This window comes from Tripterygium wilfordii, chromosome 9 (genome assembly GCF_013401445.1).
Source record: "Tripterygium wilfordii isolate XIE 37 chromosome 9, ASM1340144v1, whole genome shotgun sequence".
NCBI lineage: Eukaryota > Viridiplantae > Streptophyta > Magnoliopsida > Celastrales > Celastraceae > Tripterygium > Tripterygium wilfordii.
This window is the reverse complement of record NC_052240.1, coordinates 6,254,894-6,278,319: the sequence shown is the minus strand read 5'-3', so window position 1 is coordinate 6,278,319 and position 23,426 is coordinate 6,254,894. Positions and strand designations below refer to the sequence as shown.

At 35.0% G+C, this 23,426-nt stretch overlaps 1 protein-coding gene across 1 annotated transcript; it reads right to left on the bottom strand.

The window, feature by feature from the left end:
* Positions 1-14,821: 14,821 nt before the first annotated feature.
* Positions 14,822-15,272, bottom strand: LOC120005969 (non-specific lipid-transfer protein A-like). The gene is made up of 2 exons (XM_038855847.1): positions 14,942-15,272; positions 14,822-14,856 (listed from the first exon to the last, which is right to left on the bottom strand). Exons 1-2 carry the CDS (start codon positions 15,270-15,272, stop codon positions 14,822-14,824), a joined length of 366 nt encoding a protein of 121 aa, XP_038711775.1.
* Between the last annotated feature and the right edge of the window lie 8,154 nt (positions 15,273-23,426).

Below are 23,426 nucleotides of genomic sequence, written 5' to 3'. Positions count from 1 at the left end.
AAAATAAATCTTCATTGCATAAGTCATACCCAACAATTGAGGCTTAAATCAAATATTTCCGGGCATATGTAGAACAAAAAGAAATTCTATGCATGTCACTTTATACACAAATATATATATATATATATGGGTAAGCATTATTAATTTAGACCAAATAATCAACTATTGAAGGCATATTTCAAGCAGGGTCTAATTCTGGCCAATTTCTTATCAGAATTTGTTGACATGTTACAAATTTTTCAAGATTTTACAATAAAAATGACATGTGTAATATAAAAAATATATGAATTTTAAAATAAAAAATAAAAATGACATGTCGCATATTCAGCAAAAGAAATAAATTTTGAAAAAAAAAATAAAAAATTGTATCCCTTCTTATGCCTCCCTCTCCCCCTCTCTCTCCCATTGTGACCCTCCTCTGGAATATCTCCGACCGCCCCTGCAGATGGCCTGGTGGCTGGTGTGACCTGCCAACAAGACCAAGTCGTCGAGCTACGATTACCTGGAATGGGTCTTTTCGATCAGCTTCCCATTGCAATTGGCAACCTCACGCATCTCCACACGCTCTCTCTCCGCTTTAATGCTCTCACGAGTTCAATTCCCTCAGACATAGCTCTACTTGCTTCTCCGCAATTTTCTGTTCTCTTTGCAAAACCTTGTTCGCCTCAATTTGGCCAAGAACAATTTTTCCGGTGTGATCTCGCCGAGCTTTAAAAATCTGACCAGGTTGGCTACTCTGTATCTGGAGGAGAACCATTTTACCGGGCCGATCTCGGATTTGAACTTGAAACTTGGCCAATTTAATGTTTCATTCAACAATTTAACTGGGTCGATTTCCAATAGTTTATCGAGCCAGCCTGATACGGCTTTTGTGGGGAATTCCCTTTGTGGGAAGCCTCTGGTTTTCTGCAATGGGACTGTTGAGAGGGGAAACAAATTTTCTGGTGGAGCAATTGCAGGAATTACGATTGGATCAGTAATTGGGTTCTTATTATTTTTTATTTTAAAATTCATTTATTTTTTATATTACACATGTCATTTTTATTTTAAAATTTTGAAAAATTTGTGATATGTCAACAAATTCCCGTAAGAAATTGGCCGGAATTAGACTGGAATGACTTAATTGCTTAAAATTAGAACATTGAGTGACTCAATTTGAATTTTTTTTTTCTTTGAGTGACCTAATTGCAAATGAGGGTATCTTTCAGTGACCAATATACACTAAACCCTATTAAGCATAATGGTCAAGGTAATTACTTTTGGAAAGTTAAAATAAAACCTATATATATATATATGCATGTATAATTACTTTTGGAAAGTTAAAAAAAAATGCATGTATATATGTCTATCATAAAACAATTCCCAATCATTCCTCCATATATGATCCATAATTGGACCGCATCCCTCGTACGGTTTACCCCGAAGTCGTCACTCCGGTTTGTAGGGAGGGAACACCACATGTGAGCCCCTTCGTCAAGAAAGTTCGTGGTAATTTTATGATGGACGGTGAGTAGGATCAACACCTCCTACCACACCCGAACACATCGTATTGTAAATTCAAATAGTCCCCACAATCGGGCCAAGGTTTGGGGTTGTCGCGTGCACCGACTTTCACGACATAACCCATAACTAAATCATCAATAATAATCCATCAAGTACCAATCACCAAGAATGTGGAATAGGGAATTTCAACACATATACTTAAAAGTAGTATTACTTCAAAATTAAATATGAAGTTCCAAAATATGTCATAAACCACATTCCAATAAACTCATAATCAATATTTCAAGTTCGAAGTGAATACCAAACTTTTCATTTATCAATCCAAGGTCTTCAAGGACTTTATTTGTCCATTTTGCCAAACAACATATATAAATATGTGTGTGTGTATATATATATATATCCGGAACTTTAAACCATAAAAACTCCATCAAAATTCAAGCATCAACCCATGGAAAAATAATCACAATTTCGGGTCGGAATACCAACCCACTTCAACCATATATATTTTTGGAAAAGAATTCACTTTCTTGAAGAACATATCAAATAAGTAACATTTCATAAACTCATTTGTAATGTGCTAGCGGTGGCAACCTTCACCCGATATCTTAATCACAAATGAGAGTTTTTCCTTTGCGCTTGTCGTATATCAAATCGGTTCTTAATTATTTTTTTTTCTAATAGAACCAGTGGTGCTTGTGATGGATCGTACTTAACACAAGAGGGGGGGTGAATTGTGTCCCCAAATTCCGATAGGAATCTCTTTTTATAATTTAAAAGGAAATCAATGTCAATTAACAATTAGCACACAAATTTGAACTCTAATGATTATCCTAATCAACATTCATTTCAATGCAAGATGTGATACAATATGGTGAATGATCAATTATCAAATAATCAAGAAATTGCAAAAACAGATTTTTTCAAACAACACACTGCGCACAGATTTTACAACTCAAATTTCACCTAGCAAATCAAGTCAGAATTCAATGAAATTTGGTATGCAGTATCACAACACCCTAATGAATACTATATCAAAAATTCAGATTAAAATTCAAAGTTTAGCTATGTGAACAGTGCACGGACAGACTAGTGGTTCAGAAAATTCTGCAATCAAAACACTTAATCAATCAACAAGCAAGCAATGCAATCAAGATAGTCCACACAGCAATTTATAGTAGTTCGGAGACTCTTCTCCTACATCTACTACCTAGGTTCACCAACCTAGGATTTTCCAACCTCCACTAAGGATGTGGTTTTCTCAAGAGCTCCACAAAACTCACAAGGGTTTTTAGGTCACCCTTAAAACTGAAGATTTCAAGATAATCTTCAAACTTTACAACCAAGGGTTTCAAGCACTCCCTTAAACTCAACCTCAACAAGGTTTTTGCCCAATGAAGGGACTTTTACAAGTGTTCGGTATAAATGGTTCACTCAAGGTTTGCATTAAGCAAATGGGGTTGAGGAACACTCAAGAATCACAATATCACCTCACGGGTTGGATAGAAAATGAAGAATAATGAGGATTTTCGAATCTGAAAATAAGAAGCCAAATAAGAAGCACTCCCTCTTTGCAAAAGCAAAATAGTGAGGAAGCCTTTAGAGTGGCTTGGGTAGAAGCTTGGATTCAATGGCACAAACTAGCTTGAAAGTTTTGAGAGCAAGAATTTCTTCAATGTAATTTTGGCTTCTCCAAGTTGGAATGAGGAAGAACCCCTCTTTATAATTTACCAAGCTCTTGTGATTTCCACCATTGGATCTTTTTCTATCTTCAAATCTCGACCTTCAATTACATGTGCAAATCTTGGCCATTGAATGAATAGATCATTAAATCTCAACCTTGCAATATGTAGCCGTTGCACTTGCATGATTTTCTAAGTCTAGCTTTCCAAGATTTGAGTTGTCATGTGCACTTGCAGCCATCTTTGACAATTTGATCAAACTTGCACCAAATCTTGACCTTGGTATCTCCAACAATTTTGTCATCTTTGATCATTTGATCAAATTTACACCAAATCTTGGCCTTGGTATCTCCAACGATTTCCTACAAAATGTGTAGCAACTTGCAGCTATCTTTGACTCCAAAAATCAAGTAAGATCTTCTTTTAAGTCAAAAGTTTCAAGCAAGAATATGGTCTTATGCACAACCATTGGATTCACCTTTTAAATGGTCATCTTAACCCTTCAAGTCTTGTTGTAATCTGATCCATTCATAATTCAAAACAATTCAATCTCAGCCATAGATTAGTGTACCGTTGGAGCTTGTAGTCTTCAAGAATATCTTCATAATCTAAATCTTGTCTAGTTGTAAAATATACTTTCTCATCTCTTACAAATTTCAACCATTGCATTTGTCCTTTAGCTTCATCAATTTTCTTCTCACAAAAATCTTATCATTGACCTCAATAAAGGAAGCATGTGCAAGATCTTGTTTGATGAAGATAAGAGATCCTTCACATGACCAAACATGTCCCTCCAATCTTGACTTCAAACTCTGAATTTGGCAGCACCAATATATCCATATTATACAGCTCCAAGGCTAATTCCAAACATCAATCAAAATGCCTTAGTGGAAGGTTGATGAACATAGGTTTTTCTTGGTTTTCTAGAGATCCAAGCTCATACTTGAAAACCGGACTTCAATTCACTTGAGCAAACTGAATTCTGAGTGATATAACATCCTCATGATGATTAACCTACAAAGAAATAGGAGGTAGAACTCCCCAATTGCATGTAAGCTCAAAGAGCTTCATATAGAGCGCATAGGTTAATTACATTAGAAAAACAACCCAGAAAATTCGTATTACTGCATGATAAATCATTTTATATATATTAGAATGTCCACATAAAATTTCATAACAATCGGAAATCGTTTGGTCACTCAACCAAGCAATTTGATCACTAATAGTGAAACCGATAAATTCTAAGTGTAAATTCAAAGTCATTTTGCAAACTCAGTGTAAATGACCTTTTCTCTTGAACTTTACTAAATCAAATATGTTCATAGTGATGAAACTAAGATGCACACGAAATTTCATTTAAATCGGAGTTCATTTGGTTCACTACGTTCACAAAGAACACATATGCACAAAATTAGGTAAAACCTAGTTTTGGCGGAATTTAAGCATATGACCAAATATATATGTGATGCACTTAATTTCTCATGATTATAGTCCTAGAACATATATTAAACCTTCATGTGCATGTGGTTCAAGTTTCAAGTAATTTGGACCTAAGTAAGATAAATTATGATCATTAGAAGATTAATACCCTAACTTAGTCCTTGTATATTTATTTTCAAAACTTAATTTCCAGCACTATCTCAAAAATATATAGATACCAAATTCACATAGAGATATGCATAAGCCTTCATTTGTATATGCACAATTAAGATATTAAACAATTAACCAAATAACCATTTAAGCATGTTTTCTAGCATTTTAGGATATGTTCAAGTAAAGCATGCTCACACACATTTTAGTATACAATCATACACAATCATCAAAAACACAATGTTGACCTAGACAGTAAGTCTTGCTCCAACACTTCCTTCATATTCCATTTGTATAAATATTCAAAAGTAAGAATCAGCAGAAACCAATATCTTTCTCAAGAAATCTTCAAGGATGGATACACCTAACTCTCCACCTGTAAAAAGGTCTAGAACTGATGAAGGTTCTACTTCTAAAGAAGATGAAGGTGGAAATGATCCCAGATTCAACCTCTCCCCTATAAGGGAAGACGTATACGAGGACGATCCCCAGAAAACCATCGAATCTCTACAAGAAGCTTTGAGGGAAACCAAAAGGAGACTTAAAAAAGCAACCGACAAAGTTCAAGACTACAAAAGGCAACTTATGGTTTCAAAGTATGCCATACAAGGTGTTCGATATATGTCATGGGGCAGACAAACAAGTACTCATGACCCAGATAAATTGCACGAAGCAATCACTGAGATCACAGTACAACTTGGATCTGTTGTAAATGGAATAGATAGTGTTCTTTATACCCTAGAATAAAATTCTTGTCCAACAATCTCCCCCTTTTTGATGATTCCAAAATGTGCAATGTAGTTTTCTAAAGATGTACCATTTTTTTTTTTTTTTTTTTTTTTAAGAACTACAATCTTTATCCAAAAACTATATTCTTTCTCCCCCCTTTTTGTAATTATCAAAAAGATCTTATGGTTTAATTGAAATTCTCATTTTATACTCAAATTCTTAATTGTTTCAAATCATGCAAATGAAGTGAGCTATATATCGAGTACAAAGTAATGTTCAGATTAGCTCCCCCTTACTTCAAGCATAGTAGCATACAATACTTCTCACCAAAACATGGCAAATGCACTCCCCCTTAAACTTTGGTCTATAAACCATTTCATATGTCAGTTCAAGTACTAGTTTAAGGATGCACCATGCTTGATACAAGATAAGTATGTTTCGTCAATAAAAGCTCAAATACTAAATATCACATGAAAATATGCCAATTTAGAATATGTCATTTTAATGCATCTTTTCTAATCATTTTCTCTTCCCCATAATGTAATCAATCAAGAGGGAATAGGGAGAGGAGTTCACACCAACCAAATACATGCGTTCATGAATAGTAATAAAAGCACACTAGAAGTCATGTATTCCACATATTGCTTCCAAATTATAGAGATGCAACAAGTTCACTTAAGAAACTTAACATACGTTCTATCTTTTTCAATTAATGATAAAACATGAATTTCTAGACTTAGGGCATGCTCCCCCTTCAATTATGCATACCAATGAATATTTGAGAAAATATGCATACCACATATCATCAATGTATTTCAATCCAATTAAAAACAACAAGAGATACCAATTAAGCAAATATGCACCCATGATGCTTCATTCAAACTTAATGCACGTATCATCATCATTTAATCATGTCTAAAGCATATATCATCCAAAATCAAACATTCCAAATGCAATTGAGTTAAAGTTAAGCATCTAACAAAAATAATGCAAAGGAGTTTAAAGGTTTAAGAAATGACCGTCGAAACCCTCCTAGCTTTTTGTTTGAGCATCTTGATGATATTCCTTTAATATTTGTTCCTTCCTTAGAGTGTTTGTGCTTGTCCATGTTTTGAATATATTTTCCTTGATTTAAAGTTGCTCCCCCAAGGGTTGCACACTTTCCTCACCAATTGGTGTTGCTTCATCATTTGAGATCTTTATCTTCTTTTGAGCTCTTCACCAATGGTGCATCCTCATCCAAGATAAGTACCCCACGGGTACCATTTGAGATTAACTCCTTGGGATGTCCAAGGTCCTTCAAATCTGAAAATTATTTCTCTACAAGCACATTGACCTCAAGTGTGGTTATATCATAAAAATTAACACAAACACTTTCCTTAACCATTCTAGGCTTAGCATCAAAAGCATTGTGTGCACTAGAAAGAGATAAGTAATAAAGAAGCATACCAATATCACTTTTATCATCAAACTTCTCCAGATTTTCTTTTGTATTCAAGAAAAAGGATCTTTAAATTAAAACTCCTAAAGTGGATAACTTTAGGTTTTCTCGTTATACAAAAATTACAAAAATAATTTGTTCAATGATTTTCTCATATTCAACCTTTGTCATACATATCATGCATTTCATGCTTAATTTGCAATCTTTTTCAATAAAGATTAAAAATAGTATAAATGCATAACTCTCATACAACAACCAAGCTTCATATAACCTAATAAAATCGTTTTCAATGACAATCATTAAAAATCATATTTGGGCAGCCCCTTCATTTAGGTTCTAGCATTCAATTTTTTTTTTTTTTTTTTTTTTTAAAAGAAACAAATCAATAAAGCCTAGTATCTCAAACTAATGCATAGCACATCTAAATAAAGTGTGATCAAGACGCTTTAGGTATCCAAACCTTGGATCCTTTAGGGTTAGTGGCCACAATTGCATATGCATTAATATTAAAAGAATTCTTCACATATGCTTTCACATCAATATCACACAAACCCTTTGGCACCCACAACCTCCTTAGGTGAACTCTCCTTAGTCTAGGATGAGTTTCCCTAGAGGTACTAGTCTCAACCATGGGATAAGCTAGCTTGGCTTTGCCTTTTGAAAGCTTGGCAATGGTACCAACACTACTCAAGGTTTCTTTGAGTTTCGTAGGATCAAATCCAAGTCCACTCTTATCAAGGTAGTGTCTTTGAGAGACAAGCAACTCATCAAGCTTTGATGAACTCATAGAGAATTTAGAAAATTGAATTTCTAACATCCTATACTTTTCTTTCACATCATCAAGCTCAAGTTGCAAAGAAGTAGAGTTGTTCAAAATTATACATTCATGCTCATCCCATGTTCTCAACTCTTGTTCTAACTCATTCACTCTAGCATGCAAGGCATCCAAATCATGAATCTTTGAAGTATTACAATTTGTCATGTTACTAGAAGTGTGCATAGATAATTGCTTTCTAAGATTTTCATTTTCTTTCATCAAAGCGTCAAGAGATAAATATATATTATCATGCTTTGCATTTAGATCAACATACTTATCATTCAAGTCATTAATCTCATCCACATGTGATTTCTCAATTTTCACAAGCCTAGATATTTCTTTTGTAGCATGCTTGTATTTAGAAATTAAGTCACCATGAGCATCACATAATTCATCATACACATCACTCAATTCATCATAAGTGGGTAGTGTAGATTCATTTACCATATCATCCGGAATGGATGATAACTCTTCTTCCTTTGCCACCAAGCAAAGGTTGGCCTTGATTTCATTCTCTTTATCACTAGAGGTCTCCTCCACTTTGGTCACTAGACACACATCGCCATTTGACCTTTCATACTTTCTTTCCATCATTTCCCAAATTTGCTTTGCATTTGTACATCCGGAAATGAGGTCAAGTCCACACCTACTAAGAGAGATATGAAAGAGATTAATAGCATAAACATTTAAGCACATTAATTCAATGTCCTTATTTGTCCATTCATCTCCTCTACTCTTACTAGGACAATGAGGACCATCCTTTACTACCTTCCATACGTCTATGCCTCTAGATTTAATAAATATTCTCATTCTATTCTTCCAAAATGGATAGTCACCATCAAAGATAGGTGGAATATCCATAGAAAGGCTTTCGGCCTCAACATGCAAATTTGTGTAAGTCATAAAAATGCTAATAAGGGTGTTAATCCTATGTTTTAGCAAACCTGCTCCGATACCAATTGATGGATCGTACTTAACACAAGAGGGGGGGTGAATTGTGTCCCCAAATTCCGATAGGAATCTCTTTTTATAATTTAAAAGGAAATCAATGTCAATTAACAATTAGCACACAAATTTGAACTCTAATGATTATCCTAATCAACATTCATTTCAATGCAAGATGTGATACAATATGGTGAATGATCAATTATCAAATAATCAAGAAATTGCAAAAACAGATTTTTTCAAACAACACACTGCGCACAGATTTTACAACTCAAATTTCACCTAGCAAATCAAGTCAGAATTCAATGAAATTTGGTATGCAGTATCACAACACCCTAATGAATACTATATCAAAAATTCAGATTAAAATTCAAAGTTTAGCTATGTGAACAGTGCACGGACAGACTAGTGGTTCAGAAAATTCTGCAATCAAAACACTTAATCAATCAACAAGCAAGCAATGCAATCAAGATAGTCCACACAGCAATTTATAGTAGTTCGGAGACTCTTCTCCTACATCTACTACCTAGGTTCACCAACCTAGGATTTTCCAACCTCCACTAAGGATGTGGTTTTCTCAAGAGCTCCACAAAACTCACAAGGGTTTTTAGGTCACCCTTAAAACTGAAGATTTCAAGATAATCTTCAAACTTTACAACCAAGGGTTTCAAGCACTCCCTTAAACTCAACCTCAACAAGGTTTTTGCCCAATGAAGGGACTTTTACAAGTGTTCGGTATAAATGGTTCACTCAAGGTTTGCATTAAGCAAATGGGGTTGAGGAACACTCAAGAATCACAATATCACCTCACGGGTTGGATAGAAAATGAAGAATAATGAGGATTTTCGAATCTGAAAATAAGAAGCCAAATAAGAAGCACTCCCTCTTTGCAAAAGCAAAATAGTGAGGAAGCCTTTAGAGTGGCTTGGGTAGAAGCTTGGATTCAATGGCACAAACTAGCTTGAAAGTTTTGAGAGCAAGAATTTCTTCAATGTAATTTTGGCTTCTCCAAGTTGGAATGAGGAAGAACCCCTCTTTATAATTTACCAAGCTCTTGTGATTTCCACCATTGGATCTTTTTCTATCTTCAAATCTCGACCTTCAATTACATGTGCAAATCTTGGCCATTGAATGAATAGATCATTAAATCTCAACCTTGCAATATGTAGCCGTTGCACTTGCATGATTTTCTAAGTCTAGCTTTCCAAGATTTGAGTTGTCATGTGCACTTGCAGCCATCTTTGACAATTTGATCAAACTTGCACCAAATCTTGACCTTGGTATCTCCAACAATTTTGTCATCTTTGATCATTTGATCAAATTTACACCAAATCTTGGCCTTGGTATCTCCAACGATTTCCTACAAAATGTGTAGCAACTTGCAGCTATCTTTGACTCCAAAAATCAAGTAAGATCTTCTTTTAAGTCAAAAGTTTCAAGCAAGAATATGGTCTTATGCACAACCATTGGATTCACCTTTTAAATGGTCATCTTAACCCTTCAAGTCTTGTTGTAATCTGATCCATTCATAATTCAAAACAATTCAATCTCAGCCATAGATTAGTGTACCGTTGGAGCTTGTAGTCTTCAAGAATATCTTCATAATCTAAATCTTGTCTAGTTGTAAAATATACTTTCTCATCTCTTACAAATTTCAACCATTGCATTTGTCCTTTAGCTTCATCAATTTTCTTCTCACAAAAATCTTATCATTGACCTCAATAAAGGAAGCATGTGCAAGATCTTGTTTGATGAAGATAAGAGATCCTTCACATGACCAAACATGTCCCTCCAATCTTGACTTCAAACTCTGAATTTGGCAGCACCAATATATCCATATTATACAGCTCCAAGGCTAATTCCAAACATCAATCAAAATGCCTTAGTGGAAGGTTGATGAACATAGGTTTTTCTTGGTTTTCTAGAGATCCAAGCTCATACTTGAAAACCGGACTTCAATTCACTTGAGCAAACTGAATTCTGAGTGATATAACATCCTCATGATGATTAACCTACAAAGAAATAGGAGGTAGAACTCCCCAATTGCATGTAAGCTCAAAGAGCTTCATATAGAGCGCATAGGTTAATTACATTAGAAAAACAACCCAGAAAATTCGTATTACTGCATGATAAATCATTTTATATATATTAGAATGTCCACATAAAATTTCATAACAATCGGAAATCGTTTGGTCACTCAACCAAGCAATTTGATCACTAATAGTGAAACCGATAAATTCTAAGTGTAAATTCAAAGTCATTTTGCAAACTCAGTGTAAATGACCTTTTCTCTTGAACTTTACTAAATCAAATATGTTCATAGTGATGAAACTAAGATGCACACGAAATTTCATTTAAATCGGAGTTCATTTGGTTCACTACGTTCACAAAGAACACATATGCACAAAATTAGGTAAAACCTAGTTTTGGCGGAATTTAAGCATATGACCAAATATATATGTGATGCACTTAATTTCTCATGATTATAGTCCTAGAACATATATTAAACCTTCATGTGCATGTGGTTCAAGTTTCAAGTAATTTGGACCTAAGTAAGATAAATTATGATCATTAGAAGATTAATACCCTAACTTAGTCCTTGTATATTTATTTTCAAAACTTAATTTCCAGCACTATCTCAAAAATATATAGATACCAAATTCACATAGAGATATGCATAAGCCTTCATTTGTATATGCACAATTAAGATATTAAACAATTAACCAAATAACCATTTAAGCATGTTTTCTAGCATTTTAGGATATGTTCAAGTAAAGCATGCTCACACACATTTTAGTATACAATCATACACAATCATCAAAAACACAATGTTGACCTAGACAGTAAGTCTTGCTCCAACACTTCCTTCATATTCCATTTGTATAAATATTCAAAAGTAAGAATCAGCAGAAACCAATATCTTTCTCAAGAAATCTTCAAGGATGGATACACCTAACTCTCCACCTGTAAAAAGGTCTAGAACTGATGAAGGTTCTACTTCTAAAGAAGATGAAGGTGGAAATGATCCCAGATTCAACCTCTCCCCTATAAGGGAAGACGTATACGAGGACGATCCCCAGAAAACCATCGAATCTCTACAAGAAGCTTTGAGGGAAACCAAAAGGAGACTTAAAGAAGCAACCGACAAAGTTCAAGACTACAAAAGGCAACTTATGGTTTCAAAGTATGCCATACAAGGTGTTCGATATATGTCATGGGGCAGACAAACAAGTACTCATGACCCAGATAAATTGCACGAAGCAATCACTGAGATCACAGTACAACTTGGATCTGTTGTAAATGGAATAGATAGTGTTCTTTATACCCTAGAATAAAATTCTTGTCCAACAGCTTGTGGGCAAATTACATATCAAAAGAAACATCATAATATGCACACAACTTTCATTTTCTTATCTTAATCCTTTCATGCATGTCATTAGATCATCATTCCAAACCCTCATATTTCCCCCTACTTTCTTATGCAATACCTTTGGCTTTTAAGGCATCCTTGTGATTCCTTTATCTAGATTTTAGATTTCTTCCAATATTACTAGAAATTTGGTGTAGATATTACCTTCCTCAATCGGAGTCTTGGTGTGAGCTTCTAGCCTCTTGATGGGAAATCTAGCAAAAAATCATAGTTCCTTAGTATGGATTTAATACTATCATCATTTTTCTAAACCAAATCAATTTATTTCTTTACTTTCTTTTTTATAACTAGAACTTGGGACTCCTTTTGATCTCTTGCCAAGCCTTGCCTCCAAATACCTCCCTTTTCCTTAATGGTGAGATTCTTCACTTATTCTCTCTCTTTCTTGGTAACAATGGTTATTATGAGCATAGAGAAGTACAAAATGAGCATGCATTTCTCCTCTATTTAAGCAAACATCTCTCCTCTCCTTGCTTGACATGTGTCATTCCCTCACAAGCCTTCATATATTTTATGCTTTCAAATACTCTATTTCCATATCTTTATAAGATAACATAATCCCCTTCTATAGTAGACTTTTGACACTTGTCTTTCTTTTATACCTCAATACCCTTTTTCTCTTGCACAATTAATTATTTATTCTATAACCATTCTCATCTTTCGTCACTTGTCACCATCTACAAGGTTTACTCCATTCTCCATAAATTTCTCCTTTGATATTTCTCCCTTTAAATCTTCTATTGGTCCCTTCCTAATCATTACGATTCTCTAATATCTTGTGTCCCACAACTAACCATTTTATAGATATACTTACATGAGACAACCAATCCCTTTCACAACCTCCCTTTTCATCCAATCATTTTCCACCTTTTTATTGACCAACCCTCTTTCCTTCTTTAGTAGCTACATAACTCCATTCTCAACACATACACTCTCTCCTTCATTAGTCATAACCCTCATTATTCCTTAAATTTATTCTTAAATTATTTTATTTTGTCTTTATCCAACACCATAAAGACCTATATTATCCTTATTATTCCAATAATGACACACAATCTATCATACTCAACCTATGAAATTCTTATGTGCCATATATATATGTATTATTATTTTAAAACCCTATCATGCATAGTTAATAACTCAACACATTTTCTCCTAGCTACCATGCATGGTACGTACGACCATGCACACGTACATGTTTACATATATGTATACGTGTATATTTATATATTATTTGTTATTTATGATTTTATGCAAGTCCTAACCAATAACGACTATACTATATTTATTAGGGTAAGATTTTAACTCACTTGGTTAATACTAGGGTCAAATTTTTGGAATGTTAAACCACCATGCCCATGAATCTGCGTCATATGTTATCTGTTTCTTGTAGATGAGTATGATGAAACATATAACATTTTGGGGGAAACATAAAACATTTTGGGAAATAGATTACATTTTTGTAGATCTAAAACAAATAACATATCAGACGAACATATCTACGGATTTTTAGTTTTAGAAAAAAGAGAGTACAAACAAGTAATAAAACATCAAAGGTGATGCGATGCATCTTTGGTGGTGATGATGGTTGCTGACATTCCGACGACTCAAGTGATAATCGATGATTGGTGATGACTGGGCTTTGGTCGGGCTGACCTAGAGCTTCATTTCGGTGGTTCGTTCGTTGAAAACAATGGTCTGATGGCCAATTTTCAGTTATGGGCGTGAAGAAAGAAGAAGAGAGAAGAAGATGAAGAAATAGGGGCATTTTGGTAAGTTTGTAAGTATTGTCCTTTTTTAAAAGTTTTTTTTTATTTGTCTTTATTAGAATATAACTTTTACTTGTTTTCCTTATATAGATAAAAGGCCCTTATTTGTTTGTGTGTTTATAATATGTGAAAATATAATGTTGTTTACACTTAGTTATCAATAAATTTATTGTTTTAAGATTTATCATGTTAAATAGGAAGTATAAATGTAAAGAAAAAATAAAAGTTGCTTACACTTAAATGGGAATTTTAATTATCCTTGACATTCCTTTATCTCAATCCTTTTTGATGAATTTTATAACAATCATCTCTCTTTTTTTCTCCTTTTCTTCCCGTGGGAGGTAGTGTAGAGCTGGTAATGCATATTTCCTTGCCTCATTTGTTATTGGAGTAGTATATGAAGAATACATTTAGGAAAATATTTTTCAATTAATTTACTAGTATTTAGTACTTTTACTATGGAACAATATATACCACTGAATTTTTGTGCTCCGTCCTCTATCACTAGATCCTATTGAATTTCTGTAAATAGTTTCCATTCAGTAAGTCACTACACTGGTTGAGATGAGTGATAGCGATGAAACTGATTATGAATAATGAGAAAAGTACGTATCAGACCCCCGTAAGCTAACTTGGAAATTTAAAAACATGTATGACGGGGTCATTATATGGAGGGGGATTTTGTATACTACATTAACCTTCTAGGGAACTTTGTGTCTTCATTCGTGAGAGAGACAGAGGGAGACCAACACAATTGCAACCTTTTCATAACAATATTATTGAAATTATAGTACAACTTGGTGTGTATATCACCAAATTACCATATGATATCTCTGATGACATCAAAACAAAACTTTTGTTTTATGAAAAGTGATGATAAAGATTATCGCAAGAACCCAAAACTCCCTTGCGCTTTATTCACTGCATGTCCTCAAATTCCTTCTCAGTTAACCCTGCACCATGGCAAGCAATAAAAAACACAACTTAAAAGTACCAAATAAGGAAGAATGAAAAAGAAGAAAAGAACTTACTTGGTACAATCGGTGTTTTTGGAGATGGGAACGCTTGTGTCAACACCGCATTTTTGAGGAAGAGAAGAGGCTGCATCTTGGTTTATATTTGGGAATTTAGCGGCAGCTTGTTTGAGGCAGTTGCAGGCCGTTTGCCTATCCGCAGTTGTCGGAGTGATTGCCTTCAAATTCTTGACACCTTCGCAACAAGCTGGTGTGAGATTGCTGCCTGAAATGAGGTATTGCATGCAAGCACCCAAAGATGACTCCACTTGCCCACAACTCGGGACTGCCTCTCCTGGCTTGGCCATGGAATAAACCATGGCTACCACAACTAAGATAACTGCAGCTCCCTTCATTTTTTGTTTTTCTATTAAGGCTTTAAGCTAGTTATGGAAATATATCTATCTTCCTTGGCTTCTGATTGTGATGTGATTGCTGGAGAGGATATATTCTATGTTTATATAGTTTTTTTGGTTACTAACAACCTTTAAAGTCATGCGTCATGGAAGTCAAAAGTATTCTGGCTTCTTCTATAAGCCTTAATGCGTCACTTCTTTTGTCTCGAACATTAAAGAAGATAAGGTGGTACATAGATGACGAGCACCACTTCTTTTTCTTACAGGTTCTTCTTCAATGAGAGTACTCCTGTCAACAACTATGTCAAGCATTCGTCGTTCTTGCACTGGCGAAAACTAACCTTATCGTTTGCAAGTCACAAATTATTGTTGGATGACGATTAGCTTTTATGTCAGTAGTTCAGATGCATAAGACCCATCACAATCAGTTTCTGTCAGCTCAGATGCTTGTGTCTTTTGAGACTTGGAGAGGCTTCATTGCATGACTTACGTTTTTTTTGCAGTATTTTAATTGGTTGTTAACAACTTCTGAAGTAGTGGGTGTTGGAAGTTAGCAACTTCACAGAATTGAACCCTAGTACAATCTTTAGAATAGAAAGCACGGAATAAATAAGGATTTCTTAAACTAACGTAGCCGATACCAATTCAAATAGATTTTGTCCGCGCCTGCCTGCCTGCTTACATTCTTTTATGTAGTTCATCGAGCCCTAATTCTGAAATATAAATTCAATGTTTTGTATCTCTTCAAGAGTCTTTGCTGGAATCCTTCTTTAGCAATATATTCTTTAGGTGTTACCACACCAAGAACTTTTTGTTCTTTTGGATAATCATCAAACTTCGTGAAAAACGCGCTAATTTACATGCTAGGAAGTGTTTTTGATTAATCTTATGGTCTTGCCCACATCACAACATTCCAGAATGAATGCAATTTCAAGCCTTTTTACAATGGTTCAAATATTTCAACTACTGTAACAGGAGATTCAGTGATGACTAAGACGCTTGAAGAAGTGCATGATTTGCTTGATAATATAGCTTTCCTAAATTGTCAATGGCCAATGGAGAGGCTAGCGTAAAAACTAGGGGTACCACGTGAGGTAGATGTCATGAGAATCACCCTGGTATTGAATGCGATTCATGTTTCCTAAATCATTGTCAGAAACTATTTCAATGAGAATCACCCCGGTATTGAATGTCAATCTATAACATCCTCTATCCAAGCCGAGCAAGTAAAACAAATTGGGATGAACAACTTCAACCGACCAAGAAATGACCCTTATTGAATCATTTATAATACGAGGTATAAGAAGCATCCCAATCTTTTGTAGAGCAACACTCAAAATGTTCTAAATCCACCCCTAGCACTTCCAGCCCCAAGAAAAGAAATTGGATGTGGAAGTTTTAGTTAGCTAGAAGTCTAAACATCTCTCGGTCAACACCAATCAATTTATCAACAAGACCGACCAGTTTATGAGCAAGACTGATACCACACTCCAAACTCAAGCATTCTTGTTTCTTGATCCAAAATCAAGGAGCATCAATTTGGAACTTGGAAGTTCAAGAGGGACAGTTGGCTAATGCTTTATCTGGAAAGAAGAGAGGTGGTTTTCCAAGCCAAACTGTGGTGAATCCGAAAGAAAAAGAGATGCCATGCTGTCTCACTTTGAGAAACAAAAATTTAGTGAAGACTGTAATCAATTTAGAGGTAGAGAGAGTAGAAGAACATAATTACAGAAGAATGTCGCAGAAAAAAAAGATAAATAAAAAGTCTATCAATTGACTATTGTAGTAACCGGTTTTCGTCCGGCCAAAAACAAAATACAAAAATACAAAAATAAAAAATAGAAAAAGAAACAAAAAAAAAAGAAGAAGAAACAAAAAAAAAACAATAAAACAAAATGATAAAGTGGTGAGAAAAAAGGAGAGAGAAAAAGGGGAAGAAAATCGGTGGAAAAGAAGAAAAGGGGGAGAAAGAAGAAAAAAGGGGAGACGTGGGGCAGAGCAGGAGAAAAGAAAGAGAAAAAAAACAAATTAGAGAGAGGTGGCGTGAGAGAGTGGAGAGAAGAGAGAAAAAAAAAAGAAGGAAAAAAAAACAAAAAAGAAAGAAGAGGAGAGAAGAAGTGGTAGAATTTAAGGAAGAAAAGAAATAAAAAGAGAGAAGGAGGAAGGTCCGGGGGGGGTCGCAGAAGAGAAAAAATAAAAAGGAGAGGTTTGGGGCTGCGGCAGAGGAAGAGAAAAATAGAGAGAAAGAAGGTTTGCACAAGAAATCGGGCGGGATCGGAATCAGAGCATTGACAGATTCATGAGATAAGAAAAGGAGAGGTAATGATCGACAATTTCTGTGTTATTTTTCGATATTGTTTCTAGTTTGATTTCCGGTTTTGTATCTTTGAATCTTATGGTTCATGTTCTGGGATTTCTTCCAGATTTTGGTTTATGGATGTGATGTTCTGGGTTTCGGTTGCTGGTTTTGTGATGTTCTTGGTTGAATTGTTTGTTATTCTAATATCAGGTGATGGGGTCCTTAGCATGAGCTTTGTTGGCTTGCTATTTGAGTCTTGATTTATATATACATAGTGTGTGTATATATGGGTGCAATATATTGTGTATATATATATATATATCTGTATGTGCGTATATATATATATGTGTGGTGTATATATATATATATGTGGTGTGTGTGTGTATATATACAGGGTGTGCACATATATATTTCATGTATGTTTGTATATATGTGTTTGTGTATGCATGTCTATAATATATATATGGGATTAATTTGATTTGAGTTTTTATGATATTTGAGCACCATTTAACCCTCCATTCTTATGTTTGTGTTTGTTGGGCTTGGATCGGGCTTGGGACTGCTTGGATCGAGAGGCATACCTAGAGGATTTGGGCCGGATTGGAGCAATGGGTCTCAAGGGCAATATTGGGTTTTTGTACATTTGTATAAATTTCGTTTTTGTCACGTATCCTTGTAGAATGTAAATCTTTGTAATAGTATAGTGGAAAATAGTGGAAACGCATACATAAATGTTTAGGGTGCTAGAAGCATATAGACATTAGGAGATGATTTTGTGAATAATGATTGCATTAGAATGCATGCTTAGGATTTTGATTTTTCACATCATGTCATGATGCTTAGACATATGCTAGGATTATTTGAATGTCATGAAAATAAATGCAACGCGTTAGTCATTGTATTAATCCAAGCCGTCTCACATTAATAAAACACATCAAGATTAAATTATGGAATCCTTATGTTTTGATTAAATACCAAAGAGCCTTCAAGATATTGGGGTTCCATTGGCATTCATTGGAAACATTTGGATTTCGTGGATCCGGAAAGCAAATGTGTTTTGAGGGATTAGGAGAATTTATTTACGGACTCAACGGTGGGTTTAAAGATATTTGACCCATTCAATGAGCCATAAATGGATTCTTTCTTTTCTCATGAAGAACATAATTGTGAGTAAGACTTAAATTAAATATTTCTTGATTGTGGGCCCTTTTGGTACATCAACCAAGTCCTCAAAAAATCTTCTTCAAAAATATCCAAACCCACTCCAAGTGGTGCTTTATCCAATCTTTGGCCAAGCCGGGAATGGCCTTAATGATCTCGTGTACACCTTTTTTTCAAAACCCCCAAACCCACTCCAAGTGGTGTTTTCTCCAATCCTTGGCCAAGCCGGGAATGACCCAATGATCCCGTACACCTTGTTCTCCAAACCACTCCAAGTGGATTTTTCATTTACATTCCAATAAGACCCATCAAAATGGGATTTTCAAAAACAAATAGGAGCCAAAAAGGAAAACATTTAAAGGTAACCGATTTCGGGAGTTGTGGGGTGCCTAACACCTTCCCCATGCTCAATAGACCCCCTTGCCCATTTTTCTCGTAGACCAGAATGGATGTCCAATTGCATCCTAAAAATCAATTGGTGGCGACTTCATTGTTTTTTCAAGCCGGTTGCTTCAGCTGGCGACTTCACTGGGGACGTGGTTATTGTACCAAAGGGGTCGGGCCTTGTTGTCTCGGTGTTTTCCTATTTGGTTGATATGTTTATTTTGTTGTACATGTTTTTTCCAACATTTTGAGGAATCTAATGTGTTTGTTCATGATTGTAGATAAAATAACAGGTTTTTGGTTTGATAAAATTTGAGTGTTTATTGAGGATATGGTATGATTCCCCCACACACATATCACTATTCACATGCACACAAATGGCCCATAAAAACCGGGTCCTACTAGTGATTAGTGAGGGTTGATCTTTGCTTTTGATGGATTTTGTCCTCACGTAAGCAAGGAAAGACATCCTCCTGGATTGACGTCCCTTCAAGATATTGGGGGATGGGTTCCACTTCCAGATATGGGGTGTGAACTAACCTGATCCAGTGGCCTCTCGCGTAGCCGCGTTATAGTTAGATATGCCACCCATGTGCACATTACATAACCCTAGATCCGGTTCGAGACCTTCAGAAATTGGTAGGAACCTGATTTTGTTAGGAACAATGGGGGATTCTCCTATCCTTAACTCTATTTATTTTTTGTACATTTAAATACCATGTACCTTTATTCCTCATTTACATGTTTATATGTACTTGATACATACCTGTATGTGTATATCCATCAAAACATACTTGTACATCTTTTATACATTTGCAATGTATACGTTAGCCTAGGTTATGATACTTGTACACTTACTAATTATTCATACATGTCCATATATATTTGTACATCTGTTAATCATCCATACCTGTTCATATATACTTGTACATCTGCTAATCATCCATACCTGTTCATATATACTTGTACACTTGTTTATTATCCATACTTGGCCACATATACTTGCACACTCATTAATCACCTATACATGTCCATATATACTTTCATACGCATTAGTGAACAAATAAATCCACCATCATGCATAAGCATAAATAATGAAACTGATCAATTAATAAAATTTCTTTCATCATTAGGTGGCACGAAAAAAAGAAAAAGCATCAGTTCATTCATATCATCGTCATCCTTATCACACCAGATTACAGTTGCGAATTGCTAGGACAATGGAGAACGAACAGCAGAAAGAACTGATCCAGAAGCAGAGCTAGGAAATTACAGATCTGAAAGAACAAATGGCTATGTTGATTACTCAGATGTCGCAGCTTATGAAAGGAAAAGTGTTGGACCAAGACTTAGTGTCTAGTCAACATTGTGTTTTTGATGATTGTGTATGATTGTATACTAAAATGTGTGTGAGCATGCTTGACTTGAACATATCCTAAAATGCTAGAAAACATGCTTAAATGGTTATTTGGTTAATTGTTTAATATCTTAATTGTGCATATACACTTAAATGAAGGCTTATGCATATCTCTATGTGAATTTGGTATCTATATATTTTTGAGATAGTGCTGGAAATTAAGTTTTGAAAATAAATATACATGGACTAAGTTAGGGTATTAATCTTCTAATGATCATAATTTATCTTACTTAGGTCCAAATTACTTGAAACTTGAACCACATGCACATGAAGGTTTAATATATGTTCTAGGACTATAATCATGAGAAATTAAGTGCATCACATATATATTTGGTCATATGCTTAAATTCCGCCAAAACTAGGTTTTACCTAATTTTGTGCATATGTGTTCTTTGTGAACGTAGTGAACCAAATGAACTCCGATTTAAATGAAATTTCGTGTGCATCTTAGTTTCATCACTATGAACATATTTGATTTAGTAAAGTTCAAGAGAAAAGGTCATTTACACTGAGTTTGCAAAATGACTTTGAATTTACACTTAGAATTTATCGGTTTCACTATTAGTGATCAAATTGCTTGGTTGAGTGACCAAACGATTTCCGATTGTTATGAAATTTTATGTGGACATTCTAATATATATAAAATGATTTATCATGCAGTAATACGAATTTTCTGGGTTGTTTTTATAATGTAATTAACCTATGCGCTCTATATGAAGCTCTTTGAGCTTACATGCAATTGGGGAGTTCTACCTCCTATTTCTTTGTAGGTTAATCATCATGAGGATGTTATATCACTCAGAATTCAGTTTGCTCAAGTGAATTGAAGTCCGGTTTTCAAGTATGAGCTTGGATCTCTAGAAAACCAAGAAAAACCTATGTTCATCAACCTTCCACTAAGGCATTTTGATTGATGTTTGGAATTAGCCTTGGAGCTGTATAATATGGATATATTGGTGCTGCCAAATTCAGAGTTTGAAGTCAAGATTGGAGGGACATGTTTGGTCACTTGAAGGATCTCTTGTCTTCATCAAACAAGATCTTGCACATGCTTCCTTTATTGAGGTCAATGATCATATTTTTGTGAGAAGACAATTGATGAAGCTAAAGGACAAATGCAATGGTTGAAATTTGTAAGAGATGAGAAAGTATATTTTGCAACTAGACAAGACTTAGATTATGAAGATATTCTTGAAGACTACAAGCTCCAACGGTACACTAATCTATGGCTGAGATTGAATTGTTTTGAATTATGAATGGATCAGATTACAACAAGACTTGAAGGGTTAAGATGACCATTTAAAAGGTGAATCCAATGGTTGTGCATAAGACCATATTCTTGCTTGCAATTTTTGACTTAAAAGAAGATCTTACTTGATTTTTGGAGTCAAAGATTGTTGCAAGTTGCTACACATTTTGTAGGAAATCATTGGAGATACCAAGGCCAAGATTTGGTGTAAGTTTGATCAAATCGTCAAAGATGACAAAATTGTTGGAGATACCAAGGTCAAGATTTGGTGCAAGTTTGATCAAATTGTCAAAGATGGCTGCAAGTGCACATGACAACTCAAATCTTGGAAAGCTAGACTTGGAAAATAATGCAAGTGCAACGGCTACATATTGTAAGGTCAAGATTTAATGATCTATTCATTCAATGGCCAAGATTTGCACATGTAATTGAAGGTCGAGATTTGAAGATAGAAAAAGATCCAATGGTGGAAATCACAAGAGCTTGGTAAATTATAAAGAGGGGTTCTTCCTCATTCCAACTTGGAGAAGCCAAAATTACATTGAAGAAATTCTTGTTCTCAAAGCTTCCAAGCTAGTTTGTGCCATTGAATCCAAGCTTCTACCCAAGCCACTCTAAAGGCTTCCTCACTATTGTGCTTTTGCAAAGAGGGAGTGCTTCTCATTTGGCTTCTTATTTTCAGATTCGAAAATCCTCATTATTCTTCATTTTCTATCCAACCCGTGAGGTGATATTGTGATTCTTGAGTGTTCCTCAACCCCATTTGCTTAGTGCAAACCTTGAGTGAACCATTTATACCGAACACTTGTAAAAGTCCCTTCATTGGGCAAAAACCTTGTTGAGGTTGAGTTTAAGGGAGTGCTTGAAACCCTTGGTTGTAAAGTTTGAAGATTATCTTGAAATCTTCAGTTTTAAGGGTGACCTAAAAACCCTTGTGAGTTTTGTGGAGCTCTTGAGAAAACCACATCCTTAGTGGAGGTTGGAAAATCCTAGGTTGGTGAACCTAGGTAGTAGATGTAGGAGAAGAGTCTCCGAACTACTATAAATTGCTGTGTGGACTTTCTTGATTGCATTGCTTGCTTGTTGATTGATTAAGTGTTTTGATTGCAGAATTTTCTGAACCACTAGTCTGTCTGTGCACTGTTCACATAGCTAAACTTTGAATTTTTAATCTGAATTTTTGATATAGTATTCATTAGGGTGTTGTGATACTGCATACCAAATTTCATTGAATTCTGACTTGATTTGCTAGGTGAAATTTGAGTTGTAAAATCTGTGCGCAGTGTGTTGTTTAAAAAAATCTGTTTTTGCAATTCCTTGATTATTTGATAATTGATCATTCACCATATTGTATCACATCTTGCATTGAAATGAATATTGATTAAGATAATCATTAGAGTCCAAATTTGTGTGCTAATTGTTAATTGACATTGATTTCCTTTTAAATTTTAAAAAGAGATTCCTATCGGAATTTGGGGACACAATTCACCCCCCCCCCTCTTGTGTTAAGTACGATCCATCAAAAAGCAGTTGCAGAAAGTTCAGCACAGAAAGGAGAGTCCATGCTTCAGCTTTATGACAACGCGGCAATGAACTTCTCAGGAAGTGCGCCGGTAGTTGGGCCAGCCCGGGATGGTGGATTTC

Bases quoted from the DNA above. Each gene is read 5' to 3' on its own strand.
- LOC120005969 (XM_038855847.1), bottom strand. From the start codon at position 15,272: ATGAAGGGAGCTGCAGTTATCTTAGTTGTGGTAGCCATGGTTTATTCC. The intron at 14,857-14,941 runs GTACCAAGTAAG...GCCATGGTGCAG, and splicing joins CATCTCCAAAAACACCGATT to GGTTAACTGAGAAGGAATTT.